General features: G+C 36.9%; 1 protein-coding gene across 1 annotated transcript; it reads right to left on the bottom strand.

Moving 5' to 3' along the window:
• Positions 1–441: 441 nt before the first annotated feature.
• Positions 442–17,038, bottom strand: LOC131301432 (phragmoplastin DRP1C). The gene is made up of 16 exons (XM_058327732.1): positions 16,549–17,038; positions 15,304–15,367; positions 14,487–14,591; positions 11,859–11,960; positions 10,885–10,935; positions 10,725–10,786; positions 9,479–9,569; positions 9,290–9,354; positions 8,879–9,073; positions 8,668–8,787; positions 8,482–8,552; positions 6,311–6,536; positions 5,492–5,542; positions 3,225–3,477; positions 2,791–2,930; positions 442–1,062 (listed from the first exon to the last, which is right to left on the bottom strand). Exons 1-16 carry the CDS (start codon positions 16,678–16,680, stop codon positions 937–939), a joined length of 1,854 nt encoding a protein of 617 aa, XP_058183715.1. The 5' UTR covers positions 16,681–17,038; the 3' UTR covers positions 442–936.
• Between the last annotated feature and the right edge of the window lie 1,462 nt (positions 17,039–18,500).

Below are 18,500 nucleotides of genomic sequence, written 5' to 3'. Positions count from 1 at the left end.
TATATATATATTCCCCTTCTCCTAAGGACCACCTTAACTTAATAAAATAAGGACCTCCCTTTCCCAATAAAATTTTGATGATCCAAGCCGCTCGATGTGTTCAGAACGTGATTTTAAAGGTACTTGCGAAAAATTAGCCAAAAGAAATGACCGGAAAGGCTTCATCCGAGCAGTTTTTGTTTGTTTTTTATTGAACGTTTCAAATAAAAGCTGCTCGGATGAAACCCTTCCTGGTCATTTTTTTTGCTGATTCCTCACGAGCACTCTTAAAATCACGTTCTGAACACATTGAGCGGCTCGGATCATCAAAATTCGAAAGGGAAATGGGAGGAATGGGGAGGTCCTTATTTTAACTAAAATAAGGACCTCCTTATTTGAAAATGACTATATATATATATAGCAAATCGAACTATGGTAACACAAAACCATAACGTTCTTAACTTACCAAAACAAACATAACTTCATTTTTTTTCTTCTGTATACACTCAATTGTAATACACCCAAAAAAAAATGTGTAACATGTAAAAAGTATCGATTCTATTGTACAATACAAACCGTGTAGACCATAGCCTTCTCCCAAACAAATCAAGATTCCAACAACGGTAGTATAAAAGCAAAACCACTGGTGAGACCAAAAGGGCAAATATGGAAGCCCAACTCCACTCTCCTCGTGTACAATGTGGGATTTGATTATTTTGGTGGAAAAAGAATATGGAATCAGCATCTTGAGCTATGGATGCTAATTTTCAAGAGTAATAATGCTAGTAACACTAACATTTTGGACAACAAATATACTCAACATGCTCATGTCGCATAGTTTTATTGGCAATTGAATGAGATGCTATTTTGTTATACAGAGCCACATTAGCATGATGTGCATTTTGGTGCGCAGAATGTCGTGCTTGTAGACTTTTCCAATTTATAGTAGGGCACCAATCACTTCCATGCGACTGAATCAATCTCGTCTCTAGCCGACTTGTAAAGCTCGAGCCTCTTAGCTATTTGCTCTCTTCTTGCCATCAGTGATGGGTCCTCATCCAACATTTTGCCAAGCTGCTCCTTCTGCAGATACCAAGCACAATATTTTCTTTCTTTGGTTAATCTGTCCATGTCGTGTTTAGGGTTCAAAGTGTCTTGTTCTTCCCTGAAACCCCAATTTCTCACTTTAAATCTTATTCTGTTTCAGGTTTGTTAGATTTGTAGAGTTCATTCGTTTTGAGAAATGATAATGCCAAAACTGTTTTTGTTGGTGCCAAAACTCCAATGCATAAAAAGTTTGTACCATGTCCAGCGTACAAGTCTTTTATACATTGGAGTTTTGGCACCAACAAAAGCAGTTTTAGCATTATCACTACCCTTTGTTTTTTGATAAGTATCCGAAAGTCAAACACTTGGCCGGTGTAGTTTTAAAGTAAAGTTTAAGGTGTCCGTATGAGGAGTTCTAGGACTTGTACCACTAAATACTTGCATTACCGACAGTCGATGTTCAATCTTGGCTTCTGTTTACCCATAACTTTTGATTCTAGATATGAGAAAACAAATAAGAGAACCTCGTCGAAATTACCCATCACATTCATTACCGCATCGAAATAACTTGTTGGATCACATTATTTCTACGAGCTTCAGAGGTCTATTTGATAAGAGTGAGTAATTTCGATGTGGTAGGATTAATGTGATCCAACCAATTACTTGTACCCTTTTTTGCAGGTGCTGAATGTTTGGAACTTTCCCATATGGACCTCTTCTAACATAACCAGGTTAATACAAGTATTTTTGTTCATTCTTGCACTTGTTACGTTAGTTTATTGTCAAAGAGGCACTTGAAACAAAAGATGAACCCTAGGCTGTGTCTGGCTATCTAACTAGTTCGTGCCAATGTCAATTGTAAACAAACTAGGACTTGTAATACCGTCAGACTAAGAAGCACAGCCACATAGTGTCTCATGTCGGACACCGATGCTCGCCAGATGCTCTGTCAGACACTCGTCCATAGGTATCTTATTTAGTTTTTTATTAATTCAGAGCTAGACACTAATCAGACACTTCCGGACAAGAGTTCGTATCTTTAAGTGATCCATGAAACACATTACTCGTTTTGGAAAAGTAATTTGTTGTATGATTATAACATAAGGACCGTGTAGATATATACCAATTCACCTCCTGTCATTTAGACTACTTAGTAGTTTTAGGAATGTCGTGTTAGACAATGTGCACCAATCTATGCAACAGCATAATTTCTACATAAATGAATTATGGTTTATATCATTGGTTTCATGATAACGCAATTAATATTTCGCAGATGGTAATGGTCTTTTATGTTATGAAATATAGAGTCTACTTGATATCAGACAGTCTTATGTCTCTATTTCTTAATAAATATTTGTTTTAACTCATATATATCATATGTTCCTACCTAACGTAATGTCAGTGTGTCATGCATTTGAGGAAAATAGCATTGTTGGCATGTCAATATAGTGACCATCTCCATGCTATTTAGCTGTTAGAGGACAAGACTCTACTTCAAGTGTCATCTTTTTTCATTGTTGATATGTATCTTTAGTCTCACCAGCGGTTCAAAGATTATAAGCACAACAGACGACCCAAAGGAGCATATGTAGAATTCTTAAAATGATATCTGTAAGTGTTCAAAAGGTAGTTTCTGGTGGTTCAAGTTGCATACATTTCGAAGAGGCAAGGAGATGCACAAGATAAAGTCTACGGGCTATGCATTGCTTGTGAATAATACTGCAAGTCTGTGCACCACGTGATATAACATTTAAGTAACTTTACCTCTCTCCTCCCAACATTAGCATAAAATTGGTTGAGCAAAGATCTCTTGGCCTGTAGGACTTGACAATAAACAACAGCCTTGGGGATCGAAAGCCTCAATGTATCACAAACCATGTTAACATAAGCTGTGACATTTGATCCTGACAAGAATAAAACATCATATAGCAGAGTCTCGGTTTCCTTTTTTCCATGCATGAAGTAGGATTGTATGCTTGTGTTTTCTATGCATTTTTTTCTAAATTACAGTTAGCTTCTTAAATGACTACAATTGTGCAAGTAATCCAATCATAGTGTACAGGACTATAGTTGTCGGTTAAGCAAAATCATAATTTCAAACATAACAGAAACAGATGCTTGTGTTGTGTATGCATCAGACGAAATAAGAATCATTTCAACAGTGCAACTGATGTCAAAGCAACCAGCAAATTGCTCACCGATTCTCCTAAGATGGTTTTCTGTGAACCGATCCAGATTTGAATTTGCATTTGAATTTGGCTGGTTTGAAGGTGCATTGGTATTCTTCTCTTGTTCAAGATGAAGCTTGCGGAAAAATTCTACCGTCAAATAAGTGGACTCCATCTCAACAAGCCGTAAAACTGTTTTCCGGCTTTCATCCCGAAATTTTTCCAACGAATCATTTGCAGATGTTGCTATATCAGATTGAAGTGATGGGAATCGCTTCAACTCCTACAATTACCATGACGCACTGTTAAGAGGAAGCGTAACAATTTGTATTTCCTCATGCTCTCAAACTTGGCTTTATTGGGCAGATGAACGATGAGAGCTCATACAAAGAAGATCAAATTCATATACCACCCAAAAAAAAAGAATAGAGAAAGAGATATATTAAGGCAAGGCACACGAAACAACTCAGCCCTGTTTTAAGCCAAAGAGGGAAAGATCCACGTAGAATTTTAGGTGTATGTAAATGTCTAGTGCAATTTTTCCTATCCTTTTCCTTAATTGTACATTTTCTTAGTTTGCTTTTTTCCTTTATCGTGTCCATAAAATGAAAACTGCCCATTCTATTGAAGGACACAAATCAGATTATGTGTGTATCTAATAGTAGTGTATGAAAACTAGGGCAAGTTATAACAAGGATACACAACTGCTGCATAAAGAGATACAATAGATATATCAAACTGTCAACAGGTGTCTTCATGTTAACAGAAAAAATGCGGCATGTCGCTGGGAAAAATAAATGAGACGGCAAAAATGGAATCTTAATAAAACTGTCTGATGTCAAAACTAGAAATTTTGAATTACAATTCAAGTAGTATATCCATGATGTGTCATCAGAGAACATCGTATTGATACTGAAAGTTCAGATGCAGTGTTTTAGTGCAGTATTTTTATTTCTTCTAGCCTCGGGAAGGAAAAGACGCTAGTATTATTTTTTCATGTTTGTGGTATCAAAATTCCCAGATACCAACTTTATCCACAATTCATTTGCTTGTTTAAGTTAGTTTACATAACTCCAAAGGTCACTGGGTGTCTATTAGACGTAGCTCCTCTTAGTGTGTTCTTAAAGCCAACGAGAGTGATGTGACAGCATAAGAATTTGAAGCCTCAGTAGAGTCCATGCTTCAATTTGAAGGAGCGTGCATTCATATACTCCTGATATTAGGCTGTATTTGGATCAAGGGTTTGGGTAGGTAGAAGGGGAGAAAATGGAATAGTTCGAGGATCTCATCATCCATTACCAATTAGATCCTTTAAACAGAGCCTTATGAAACTAGATTAAGGCAGTTTTATCAATCTTTCTGGACCTGATCTTCGAGCTAAGGCAAGCCTTCGTTCCTCAGCAAAGTGTTCACTTCTTTTTTGCCAAGTTCCATTCAATTTGTTGTGGGTGACGGAAAAACCAGCAAGCTACGACTTCAAAGCAACCATGTTTATTAAAATGAGAAAGGGCTTTAAATTAGAGGCAGAGAGATTTAGTAAGGCGGGCGGAACTTGAAGAGTGAACCGAGCCGCACTAGCCAATTATGTTTTTCAGTAGCAAGCTACGGTCTAACCCCTAACCTAGGTTGCGATGAAAACTCCAAAAGTCAGGTTCCTTTCCTTAATAATAAGGTAAGCTTTCAAGCCACTTTACTTTCTTCAGTAAAGGACGCAGTGAACTGTAATTGTGAAAAGGTTGGAAGACCAAGACCTGGCCAAAGAAGGTGATAGAACTATGTTCCAATCATATTAAACTCTGGTATACCCCTAAGACAAGTTTAGAAAATATTATGCTAAACAGTTTGCGGATCGCTTACAATGGAAAGCTAATTTTTTTAACAATGAAATTGAAATCATAAACTAGCGTATGCAAAAAAATCCAACGGAAGATATTGGGATGGCCTATAACGTATCTTGACATTCTTGAAGGAAGCTAGTAATTGTTAACTATTCCATAGTAATTTTGGTAATAGGTGAATTAAATTCCCAATGTTGGTTTCTGTTAATGATCAAGTGTGCTGGAAGGGTGCGAATTGATTAAGATACTAACAATGTTATTCGCCCAAGACAATATAACACAGATTCCAACCGAAGTTCCAACACTTGGTCACCTGACATTTTACCACTGTATAAAGTTGAATGTCAAAAATGCCTCGGTTACACTATGTTTTATGCCAAATACCAACCCATTCATATGTTAAACGAGGTAGATTTAAACTGGCCCATACAATGTTGTTACTAACTAAAGATTGTTCACCTCTGTTGCTGCTATTGACTTCCTTACAAGTTCTTTGAGAATGAAGTGTACCTGAGGAAAACAAATTAGAAACTAATCAATGACGAGAACTGGAATTAACTAGGATTTATATTTGATAACAAGATACTTTTGTTTCATTATCTCCTAACAGTGACGATTTTACAGCAAACACAAAAAGGCACTGAATATAGCAGGCAAAAGAAATAGATAATCGTGTAAAGAACTAACGCCTGCATTGCACTATCTTACAAATATCAAATGATCGCATGTCAATCCTCAGAATTGACCTCGAAATTGAACATACAAGCAAGTGTAATATGGGGGGCAGCCATTTTGATTGTACCATTTACGCTGAGCCTGAAAGTTAAATTAACATATGGTTCTGGCTATATTACGTAGATTGTCCTAACTGCATAAGGCAACCCTTAATTCTGACAGACAGGTGGGCATTAAATATTTACCTACACAGTCAACTAGATTTATGATGTTCTAAATTTCCAATTTACCAGGGACTTTGTAGAAAACTTTTATAATACACACGAAACGCCCCAAGACGCTTTGGATCATCATTTCTGTACAAAAATAAAACAAAGATACCGAGCAATACAAATAGTTAAGCGTGTCCCTCTGTTCTTGACATAGAAACTAGATGATTCCCATACTTGGACACATTCCACATCCAACGCCCCTAACGAGTGGTCCAAAAAAAATACAAACTCCCAGCTAACCTAATTAGCATAGATACTCATGTTCAAGAAATCTACATGGCCGTGGAATTAAGAAGATCAAGTAGGATAATGAACAAGTGGAAAACATTACGGCATCAACAGAGGCTTCAGCTGGGCCTTTGAAATAGCCGAGAGACCCGTCGATGAGTCTTCTGTACCCTTGTTCAGGAGCAATCAAATGAGGCTGATAGCCATCTGCCTCTGATATTACTTTTCTGACATTGTTTATTGAAAGATGGCGATCCAACGGAAGCTTTTTAAAAGCAGCTGGTAGTTGATGATCAAAAACCCCATATATCCGATCTCCACCTGGCCGCCTAATAAGCAACTCCTTATGTTATAACAGATTACAAGAAAAGAAATTTTCTTATAAGAAAGCTGAAAATCTGATGTAACCTGGAACCTATAAAGCACAGATACAGGTATGACATGCGGGGGCACTACATTACAGGTACGTAAACAAGGCGAAACCTTTAAAAAAAAGTTACTGGTACAGCTCGGGGAACGTTTATAATATGTTTTAAAGAAACCTATCATTGTTGTATTCTGTATCTAAGAGACAATTTAGCAACAAATGCCATAATACTTCATCTCGATCTAGATAATAGGAACCCTAGTGTTCAATTACCCCCTTTGGCATGGTGTTAGGTACGGTCTGATCTATTTTTCAAATATTTAAGTAAATATGCCTTAACTAAATAGTAGAACATATGCGCTCAATTTCCTAAAGTAGTCCTGACTCTTTACCCTTTTTTTCCTATACCTTTTTTTCGTAGTTCAAGTTCATTGAGAAGTTCTAAAAGCATCGAATCAACCTCTGGTATTCCACCTCTTTCTATGTTTTCAGTTTTATTTTCATAATGAAGTTCCTAAGAAGGATGGCATTCTTCATGCATACATGTCACGCCACTCATTAAACTTAAACTTCCCACGCTAAAAAAATATGGGGGGTGCTCCAAGCTAGTTCTTTTGGAAATATTGAGGTATGTAAGAACAACTGGATAAAATAAGAAATTAGAATTGAAGAACGATAGATGGGGATCAATCCAGAGAGTTTTGCACGAAAGGCTTTGAGAGTACAATATTAGTTTCTACTTTCTAGATATAATAATTAACCAATGTGGGACAAGCTCTAACAATAACGTCATGGCCTTTTGCAAACTCTTTTTTTTTTTTTGAAGATTCTATACAACTTTACAAAGTCATTACGACATGGAAACCTCTTTACCATTCTTACTTTGTTGCCGAGAATTTACATGTTACAAAAATTTTCCTTTTAGCTAGGGAAATACTTGATCTATGTGACTTAGGCTTTACATGGCTGTTGTTTAGCGTTTGAACATAGAGTGTCTTTGTTGTCTTGCGTTAACCGGAAAAATAATGTACAAGAATTTGTCGTACTTGTTGATATTCATGTATTCTTTGTATTTTTGGATTAAACTATCCATAATTTCCAAAATGATCTCCCTCTAACTAGCCATTTCTTGCATCGAGTTTAATTACTATATCAACAATTTTATTACTTCTACAAGTTCTGACTTTTTTTTCTTTTGATAATCGAAAGTCCTGACTTCTGTGATTGGACAGAGAATGCTAATAGTCGTTTTCTTTGAATGGGTACAATGGAATTTAGTAGTGTGCTTTATGAAAAGAAACAAAAAGAGAGATATATGATTCTTCTCAATAGGTTCAGAGGAGATTTTGGTGCACTTGCGAAATTGCCGTCATAGTTTTCAACAAGTGTTTTGAGGTGAGGTACCCCTTCAGATAAATGTGTTCCACTTTTTCTTCAAAGAGAAGTTCTAGGTCCCTCCAAGAAACTATAGACATGACTCACTTGACGGTCTCTATCCACAAAGTCGATTTGGCTTAAAGATACAAGGTCGCGTCAACATCAATTTTGCGTTGGAACCAATTCATATCCGATACTTTGATAGTCCCAGAACCATTGAATCATATGCGATCCAAATAGAGGCTCTTGCTTGAGTACATGATAGTATCTAGTTCCACACATGGGAAAGACTTGTAAGATAAGGATTCAAAATGAATTATCTTTGCTCGATTATGATTCCATTAGCATTTCTTCTCAAACAGCACATGCAATAGCAACCAAAACGCTACCACAGGAGCTTGGGAACAGCATTGAACAAGTTGGAAATACCCAATGCATCCTAAAAGTTGCTATCAATTAATGTCATTATGCTACCAGCAAAGACATGCTTGAAACTTCCTAACAAAAGATAACAAAGAATGTGGAATTACCCTCCATCCAGGTGTTCCTTAAATACTTTGTCAAATGCTCGACACATTTCCAAAATCGTGTAGAGCTGAGCCTGCACATAAAGGTAAGATTTCCCAAGTAACTAACAGGAGCAAAGGAATGTTAAGAATAATAACAAGGAACAAAGCAATCTCTTCATGTGACTGTGACATAAATCCAGTGATTACCCCTCCATCTACCCCGACAGGCCTTCCAATACGATCCAACTCCGCATTAAGCTCATCAATTGTCTTATTGATTAATGCAATAATGCTTGGTATGCGCTGCCTGATAACTGTCTCCAAATGCTGGTCAACATACGAAAAAGTGAAATGTATGAGATGAATGGAGAGATGATTTAGGTAACTATAAGATAAAATGTAACTAAAGTGAGGAGACCTTCGATAAAAGTTTCGCTAGATACTCGGCACCCATTTTGTGTGACAAGTGCCCATACTCAGGGCTAGATTCAAAATACTCCTGCTCCTTTCTACGAGCAGCAAGCATGTCAACATTCTTGTTGATATCTGCTTGTGAACGGTTCACAATTCCAACCCAGGGATGTTGAAGCCTATATGATCTTCCTTCAAGAACCTTAAAACAATTAAATAATTGATTGTTATGTGTTTCCTTTGGCAACTGAAAAACTACATAGAATTCAAAAGAAGAGTGCACCAGAGTTTCAAGGAGTTGAAAAGAAAAAGAGAAGATAACCATGACAAGATAAAGATTCTGGATATTGCACTAATATACAGGAAGTACACATCCTATGTATTGAGAAATTGCCAAAATGGAATATCAAGTACATACATCCAGAGCATTCGTGCCCTTGTCCATTAGATCAAGTTTTGTTACCACTCCAAATGTTCTTTCACCTAAAAATAACAAGTTAACACAAAAGAATAATTAGCTACCGACATTCGGCAACAAAAAAACATGAAATGTTGTAATCCAGCCTTAATATGTAATAGGTAAATACAGCAATAACTGCACAAGTACCTGTTGGATCAACTTCTTTTGCTAGCTTTATAGCATCAGAAGTGGCAATATCTTGATTAGCAGGAGAAATGGCCAGTATAATGCAATTGGGCTACAAAACCAGAATAATACATTAGTTGACACTACTGCAATTGTAATTCAAATATGAGGCTACAACTTGCTTTTGCAGGATATGGTACGACCTGCATTTAATTTAGAGACTCATAATGAACTAATAATTTCCAATTTTTGTCAGTTTGTGAAGCAGGTAGAAGAAATAATAAGTCCCTTCCCTCCCAAAAAAGGACACATATGCATCAACAAATGCAAAGGTGCACCATACTACCCCAAAACACACCAAAAGCAAGACACTTCACTAACCTAACACAATCGGCCCATCCATATCATGTATACATTTCTTAGTGGCTTTCTAGTTTCTCCAGAGATAAGATGCCAATATGGTATCTGTATCTGGTAACCGATGTGTCATTTTTTACTTTAGTGGTTTTCCGTCTCTAGTTAGTCTACCAGGTAACACTTGGTATGTTTCTTTTCAGGGAAATGCCACAGCAGTAGCAAGGGGTCTTAGTGGTGTCATTAGTGTTGAGTAGCTTCATATACATTATTGGGACCATTTCGTAATAGCTTAAGCTCTTGGGACTACTCGTAACTTAACATCTTATTTGATCTCAGGTTGGGAGAGGTCTTGGGTTCAAGTCTATTGTAACCATTTGTTCCCCGTTTGCATTATGCATCTCCCCTTCGTATTCTATTTGCCCTATCTATGAAAATTTGCATCTCCACGTGCCATATGGGGTTGCACGCGAGGGAGGATGTTGAGTAGCTTGATTTGGGCCAATTCCTGATAGCTTAAGCTTCTTTTGGTAGCAGTTGGGTGCCAGGGGATTAAGTGTTGTTGCTGCTGCATTATACGATTGGGACTTCTTATAGACCGAAAGATACAGTAAAGATCAAAATAGCCACAATTGAAGAGGGATAGAATTGAGGATCAACTGAAACTAGGACTGCTTTAATTTCCCATTCCTCTTGGAGGACTGCTGTAAACTAGGAGGAGGATCAGCTGAAAGTCTTCTGAGATATCAACATGTGCAATTTCGTAGGAAGCCATGTGAAGCTTTAAGACAAAGATGAGGTAGATTATAGATTCTGATACTAGCTAGGCTAAGAAATTGCATGTGTAAGTTAGTATTTCTTTTAAATGGAGCAAAAGTTATTAGCTGTTCTTGGAAAGATGAAGAATTCTCACCTTCTCAACATAAGAACGGACCATGTTTTCAATATCCTCAACGATAGACTCTGACTGTCCCTCTGAAAAAAAAAAGTTTTCATTACTCTCCGAAAAGCACAACTAAATGGATTAGTTTCTTTATGTTATGTTGCACAAAAATTGTCATTCTGATACTTACCCACAGCAACCTTTGTCAACCCAGGAAGATCTATGAGAGTTAAGTTTACAACTGTAGAAACCAAATCATGCAGATAAGTCACAAAACCAAACTAAGAGAAACCAACCTTTGGCTTGCAATTTAAAAACCGGAATTGATTTCTACACTCCCCTTTTTTATATTCACACACCCTTTTTTGTCTTTTAGCAAAAAAAACACATACCCTCTGATCAACACTAAAAAACAATAAAAGGGAGTGTGGATATCAAAAAAGGGAGTGCGGATATCAATTCCCTTTAAAAACGCCTAGAAAACAGGAGAAACCTTGAAGAAATTCACTACAAAATTACAAATGACAACATGAAGGTTTTTTTTTTTTTTTGGGCAGATGAAACCATCTCTCAACACTTTTCTTGTCTTGTGCCACATTCTACTACATTTGGACGGGGAAAAACATTGGTTCAAGAGAACTCAAAGAAAATTAAAGCTTATTATCTGAGATAAGATGGAAGATTCCATCTTCCTGCATCAAGGCACATCCCTCCTACTTCTCTAAAAGTGAATTGTGGCCTCCTTCGCTTCAATTAAAAAACAAGAGGTGAAGCATCCAGACCGAGCTTTTGAAAGTTAGCCGTATGAACAATGAACCTTTTCTTTTGGGTAGGTAAGATGAAAATAGCAAATACCTTAAAACTTTAAGAGTGAAAGTAGAACTACTGAGGGGGGTTAAGGTCTCGGTATTCATTTCTCCCTTTTCTGTGTGCTCTAATGACGATATGTGTTCTTCCCTTAGTTGTGTATAGTTTTTAATACGGGGTATAACTGCCCTTAGCTTTGTACGAAATAGTCATTAGTTTGTTATGTAGTCCTGCAAATTCTACCACAATAAAATAAAAAAAGGCAGAATATATGTCATTATGCCAATATATTTCTGCTATCCAAACTAAGGAAATACCTAGACCTAGGAACTAGATAGGGTCAAGGCAATTACAAACCATTTGGAGAATAAATGCTCAGGTGAATTGGAATGTTAGAGATTTGCTTAGACTTCCCTGTAATACGGTCTGTTTCATCCGCGATCTCCTTACGCACTGATGCTGCAAGGGCCAAAAAAAACACTCATCCATTAATGCAAGAGGTAATTATTCAACAAACACTAATTTCTTATAAATTACACGATCAACGTGTTAAGTGTTCCTAGCACCAGAGTTTTAGAAGAAAAGTCTAAAGAGTGATTGCTTAATACATAGTGACAGTCACGGAAAACATGGAAAAGGATGATAACTTTCAACAATTCTCTGGTAACTTCAAGGGGATGATGTACTCTTTATGGTTGGATAGTATTACGAAAATAAGGAAGCCACAACATCAACAGATTGGTGGGGTTCACTTGGAACATCAGTCATTCTCCAGTGCTTCCAAGCGAGAGTGGTGGCAGGGGTAGACTCTATATAGACCTAACCTATGGAATACTAACATGCACAGCTCGTAGTGAACCCATGTCCCATGATTTCCAGGCCCAACCTTTCACGATGCACCATGAAATCGTCCCTGGATATACTAGGAACAGGCAAGATTGGGGTTATATGTGCAAAAGAGATGGAGAACAGATGGCACACCTTCTTTTACATTGTTCGGTGGCTTGGGAATATGGAATTCAGTTCTTTGTTGGTTGGGCAAGCATTGGATGGCAATAGTGGTCCAGTACATCTGGTGGATTTTCTACCCTGCCAGCTGGGGGCAAGGATTGGGAAAAGGAGGAGAAAGGTTTGGGATACAACTACTTTATTTGCCTCACATGGTATGAGAAAATCAGCGCCATTTGACCATAGTGAGAGTCCTTTGCTATGGTGAGAAACAACAGTGACTATCTTGCTTAGTTGCAAATGTAGATCAATTTTTAGAATTTGCAGAGCTTTTACATACATATGGTAGTGCAGAGGCCCTCTTAGGGTGACCATCTATTTGTATATAGGTGGCATTCCCTTAAAAGCACTGTTGTAAAAATTTTGGTTACGTATCAAAACAAAATATGGAAAAACAACCACAAAAGTCGAGCAACTAGAAGCTGTAGCTTCACACAAACCCTAATGTATGTCGTTCTGTAACAAGTGGGAGATTCAGATGAGATGATGTTGGAATCAAGATTTATAATTACACCAAAAAACATGGCAATCAAGGACTTCGAGTGAGGCAATAACAAAGCACAAGGGCTGTTCTCATTCCTTTCAACCATAGCATTTTTGTAATTGCTGCTGCTTCTTTTTGTCTTCCCTCTTTTTTAAACTTTTTGATGTTGGTTACTACATATGCATAAAGAGCACAGGAAGTTGCCATATGCATAAAGAGCACATAATGTTGCAACTGGGCTGACCACCCGCAAAAAGTTGTGGGAGTTAACTAGAAAGGGATTTTGTAAGCTATCCTCATCCATGAATATTCAATTTCTTAGCCAGTTCTTCTAGAAGCGAGCTTTTGAGACCTCTCTCGAAACATGCATAATAGATGAGATTTTCCACCATGAGTGAATGAGAGCTTGCTGATATGCTCATATGGAAGATTCAGTACCCGTAATACATCCATAAAGATGAAAGAGGGAAGAAGGATAGCACCTCTTCCAACCAGCATTCTATCATTAGCTTTCCTTTCAAATGCAGTCTGAATGTTAATCCTAGTAGGGAATAACATATTATTGGAACACAATCAAGTTCATAACATTAAGGAAGCCTCAAAAACCCTTTGATATGACTTCAATAATTTGAGCCTTGTGAGGTTGACTTGGTAATATGAATGACCAAATGAGTCATTACATCTTCTTCGGTGTCCAAATAGGAAAAGGTCTTTCTACCTTCACCTTGAAAGATGGGCACCCACACAACAGTCATGCATAACACATGGAACCGAATAATATACCAGGAAAAGACAGAGGATTATCTACCTTATTGCATGTCAATTTATACATGTTATTCACATTACGGTTACAAAAAGGAAAAGTGTTTTATGGTTCATATAACTCGTCTCCGTCATATATAAGGGCACATAGGAAAAAAAACACAATTCTACATGAGTAACTTCCCACATTGTCCTGTAACTGCCTCAGTTTTTCTTAGTCTTTTCAGCATTTTTTACTTGCTCTTACTTTGCAACCCGAATTTCAAAGACAGTTTTACTCTCCTCATTCTGGTCAACAATTCGGGAAACATAGATCCTTCTACATAACAATACAAAACTAATTTTGAATGACGATTTGTAGAGTTGGTTTAATGTCCACACTTTTGAGTTGGGAAATTTTTATCATACTATTTGGATATAAGTTCTGGAAACATGTGTTATGAAGGGACGAAGGAAGTAAGTGTTCTCTCTATTTAACATCCTGGGTTCTATGTTTTCAAGTAATGATCCCTCTCTATAGGTATTCAATACGCACATTATATGGGTATTTGTGGAAGCCATTGCTCTGTTTGACATTGTTATCAGAGGTAAATTTTCAACTTAAAAATTACAGAGACTACCAGTTTGTTTATTTTCCGAGCAACACGATTGAAAGGTTGTAATGAAGTGCACACTAAATACACCTGACAGAAACCCAAAACAAAAAGAATCATTCGGTAAATCAGACTTACCAAAATCAGTAAATCTCTTCTTTGGTGCATGCAGAAACTCGGCATATTCAGTTCCCCCTTCTATCTTATGCAGCTGTAACACCAATGGCCTCCTAGTAACGATACCTTATAAGTTCAAGGAAAAAGACATTAGCTATGTGTAAAAGAAGGAGTGGATACTGACTATTGGCTCATACTTTGAGCTATAAAACCAATGAAAAAGAAAAAATACCACAAAATTTCCTCTTCAACAAATGGGTTTTGGTTAAAGTTTTCAAGTGCTAACTTGTATCCAATTTCTACCATTTTCCAGCATGAACCATACACATTGGGTAATCACATTAACGTAAGAATGCACAAGGTTGCTTGAGGGTTAAAAATAGCGACTTCTAATCCTTTTTGCCAAAATAGCCAAAATATTCAGTTATATTCCAACTAGGGATGGGTGAAGATGCCATCCAGATGCATATATTCAGTTATATGCTAGTTTGGAGATAACATTTGACCAATGTAGGATAAGCTCTTAATGCCCTTTGCAGGTGCAACCCTGGCTCCCACGGGAAGGAATGAACATCGGATCCTCGTGTCCAAGTTTTAGCACAAATAAGGACAATCGAATCGATCACAAAGAAACAAAGATTCTCAACACCCAACTCCGACATTACTGTAAAACATCCATCCCAGAACCAATGGGCAGCGAGTGGACAGCCGTCCATGACCAGATAAATGTTTGGAGTTAATAATTAAACCAATGTGACCCTACATCTTGACTCTTTAAAAAAAAAAAAAAAAAACTTTTTTTTCAAGCACAAATCCAATCATAGAGAGCTGAAATTACCGGATCCACGAGGCAGAAAATCTCTCCCGACAACACTTTCCAGCACCGATGATTTTCCAGAACTCTGATTGGCACATAAAAGCAAGAAATTGAAGCAGGAAGACAAATAATCAAGGACCCCGTTCGATTGGTCAAAACTGCTAATGACAGTGTATAATCAAAGAGTATAAGTAATTCCATAGGACTAATTGGTCCTTTGGAATCATTTTCAAAAGGAATGAAATAGGCATTCCTTGGTCTCCCAATGGAATGACCACCTATCTAAATCGGTGAATGATGGTTCTAATTCTAGAATTGTACCTATCATTTTGTAGCAAACAAAACATCAGAACGAACATTACAAAGAAATGATCATTCCATTTCAGCTGCATTCCGCTAAACCAAGCACTTACTAATAGTGATTGGACCTTTGCATTATACAGTCCATATTCAGTGCGATTGATATTCCAATAGGTTCATAATCTTTTCACCAAAAATTGTAATCTTTGTTTTTTACTTAAACATCAGAAATTTCATTCATATTGCCCATCTAACTCCATAAATAAGATCCCAAGGCTATCTCAACAAGTTCACGTCTGAATCAGTGAATGATGATTCTATTTGTATCAATCATTTTCTATTTGTATCCCAAATGTTGGAATGAGCATTCCAAAGAAATGATCATTCCTTTCCAGCTCCATTCCACTAAACCAAATACTTCCTACTACTGATTGGAATTAGACATTACATATTCCATATTCAGTGCTATTGACAGTCCAATAGATTTATCATCCTTACATCGGAAATTTCCTTCGTAACACCAATCCAAGTCCATAAATGAGATCTCTATGATACGTGAACATGCAAATTCACTTCAAATACGATCAGTCAAACAGGTCCTAATTGAAAAAACATATACTCCTTCCGTCCTAAAAAGAATGTCCGATCCGCATAAGGAAGCCACAAAATGCCAACAAATTCACGTCCAATTCGATCAATCAAACGGTTCCTAACCGAAAAAGCAAATACTCCTTCCGTCCCAAAAAAAATGTCCATCTGCAAACCAAGGACTCGAAAAGAATATATTTTTTTACGGAAAAAATCAAACTTTTTCTCAAAAACTGAAAAAACTCGTTGATATCTAGTATCTTGCGAAAGAAAGTTTGAAACGTTTTTTGAAGCAAAATGTATTCTAATTTAAGTTCTCGTTTGGGACAATCTTTTTGGGACGGACAGAGTGCAACATTTGGGAGCAAAAGAGGTGACCTGGCCTCCGACGACGGCAACAGAAGGGAGAGCTTCCCAAAGGGACATCCCTTCACCACCATGATCGCCCAATACAGTGCAAGCTCTCTGGATTCTGTTAACCAGTCCAATCAAGCTCTCCATTGTCGCCATTGATGTGGGAATGGGATATGGACACAGGAATGGGAAATGGGATCGAGATCTGATCCGATCTGATCTGGGTTTGTGCAAAAAATATGTTAGTGCGAATGTATATGTATATGTGTTATATGTATAGCCGTATAGGTGTAGGCGTATATAGGAACGGTCGAATCGTGAAGGAAAAAGAGGACTATTAAAGCACCGTTATTAAAGAATGTGGTAAGAAATAGGCTATGAAAATGCAAGGGGACTCTCAGATGGAGGAGAGGCAGAGGTGGGAATGTTAGAAATTTAGAAGTTAGAGAGAGAGAGAGAGAGAGAGAGAGAGAGAGAGAGAGAGAGAGAGAGGGAAAACGGCAAAACGGTTGGAAGGAGTGGGGTTGCATACAGATGTTAAGAATCTTGTCTTTCTTTTGATTTGTTTTATTTTCTGGTTCACTTTGGAGATTTTGGAAAGAGAATAGGAAAATGGTTTGCGCACTTCATTGTTTTATAAATTCACTCGAAATTTTGTCTTTTAATGTGCTTTGAAAAATGAGCAACGTTTATTTTGAAACGCTGAAAGACAAATTTTGGAATGCATTTATCAAAAAGTGAAATGCCAAAATTATATTTCAAGAAAATGTAGTATTGATATTAGGCTCATAAAAGTATTTTCTCAAGAAAACATGAAAATACACTGAAAGAAGATACAAATAAAGTATCCCATGCAATGTATTTAGGCCCCGTTCCGCAACGGGATTTTAGAAGCATAGATCACTAGAGAATATTCATTTTTTTATTTTATATATTTTATTCTGAAACCATAAAATAAAATAATAATAAAAAGTAAAGCTAGCTATCGCATAGGTACCATTTACGATTAAAAAAATTAACTTAATCATCTTCCATAGAAGCAGCTTAAATTATTGAATATATGGTAATTTCAATTATGTGATATAGATATAGAAGTACTACTAGTTGAGAAAGAAATGGGTTGCTGGTGAAGTTCAAAACGTTAAAGCATTACAAATTTTGATTGCTGGAATAATGGATATGATTCATTAGTAAGTGGTATTTTTGCGAGTGTAGTGTTACATGAACTGAAAAAGTGTACCGAGAAATCTACATCCATAGTCATAATATGTGTTTGATCCTACCCCAAATATCTATCAATTAATTAGCACCATTGTTTTGTATTACTTTTAGAGTTAATTTGAATTGAACAATACTATGATGATCTCATTTAAGGATCATATTAGATGAACACGTTTGCGCATCGCGTAATGTATTGCTAATACATTGGTGAAATATATGGCCAATGAGATTTATTCAGCCAACAAATTGTTGACCCATCATATGATATTTAAAATGTGCTCGCCAAATGTGACTCGGTAGTCAAACAGAATTATTGTTATGGTAAAGTAAAAGATTACAGCTTTAATTAATCTTGTGAAGTCACATGTTAAAAAACATAAAAACATTTAAAACTACAATTCACAACATTTTAAAAAATATAAGAGCATATGAACCCTCACAAGTGACGTTTAAAAAAGAGAAGGAAAAAAAAAACAGTTAACAGGCACTTGTCATGTAAGAGCAAGTCCAACGGTGCAAAGGGAAGTTAAATGAAAAAGGGGATACAAAGGAAATTTGGAGAATTAAATGTCCTTGTGGGATTGGGAGATGCTACCAAGTAGAGGTGTTTGGCAATGGTGCCGAGCAGCCGATTCGGCCATTCACCTTAAAAATTGACAACGTGAATCTTAACCGAATAATAAACGATTTAGATATATATGCGCTTAAATTCAATCCGAGCCATCTGTGCCGAGATGAATGGCCGGATGCGGCTC

This window comes from Rhododendron vialii, chromosome 9a (assembly GCF_030253575.1).
Source record: "Rhododendron vialii isolate Sample 1 chromosome 9a, ASM3025357v1".
NCBI classification, from domain to species: Eukaryota; Viridiplantae; Streptophyta; class Magnoliopsida; order Ericales; family Ericaceae; genus Rhododendron; species Rhododendron vialii.
The sequence above is the reverse complement of the archived record's forward strand: the minus strand, read 5'-3'. Positions and strand labels throughout refer to the sequence as shown.

Excerpts from the sequence above, each read along its gene's own strand:
- LOC131301432 (XM_058327732.1), bottom strand. The coding sequence starts at position 16,680 with ATGGCGACAATGGAGAGCTTGATTGGACTGGTTAACAGAATCCAGAGA. Across the intron at positions 14,592-15,303 it reads TTTTCTGCCTCGTGGATCCG|GTATCGTTACTAGGAGGCCA; the intron begins GTAATTTCAGCT and ends TGAACTTATAAG. Across the intron at positions 3,478-5,491 it reads AGTCAATAGCAGCAACAGAG|GAGTTGAAGCGATTCCCATC; the intron begins GTGAACAATCTT and ends TGGTAATTGTAG.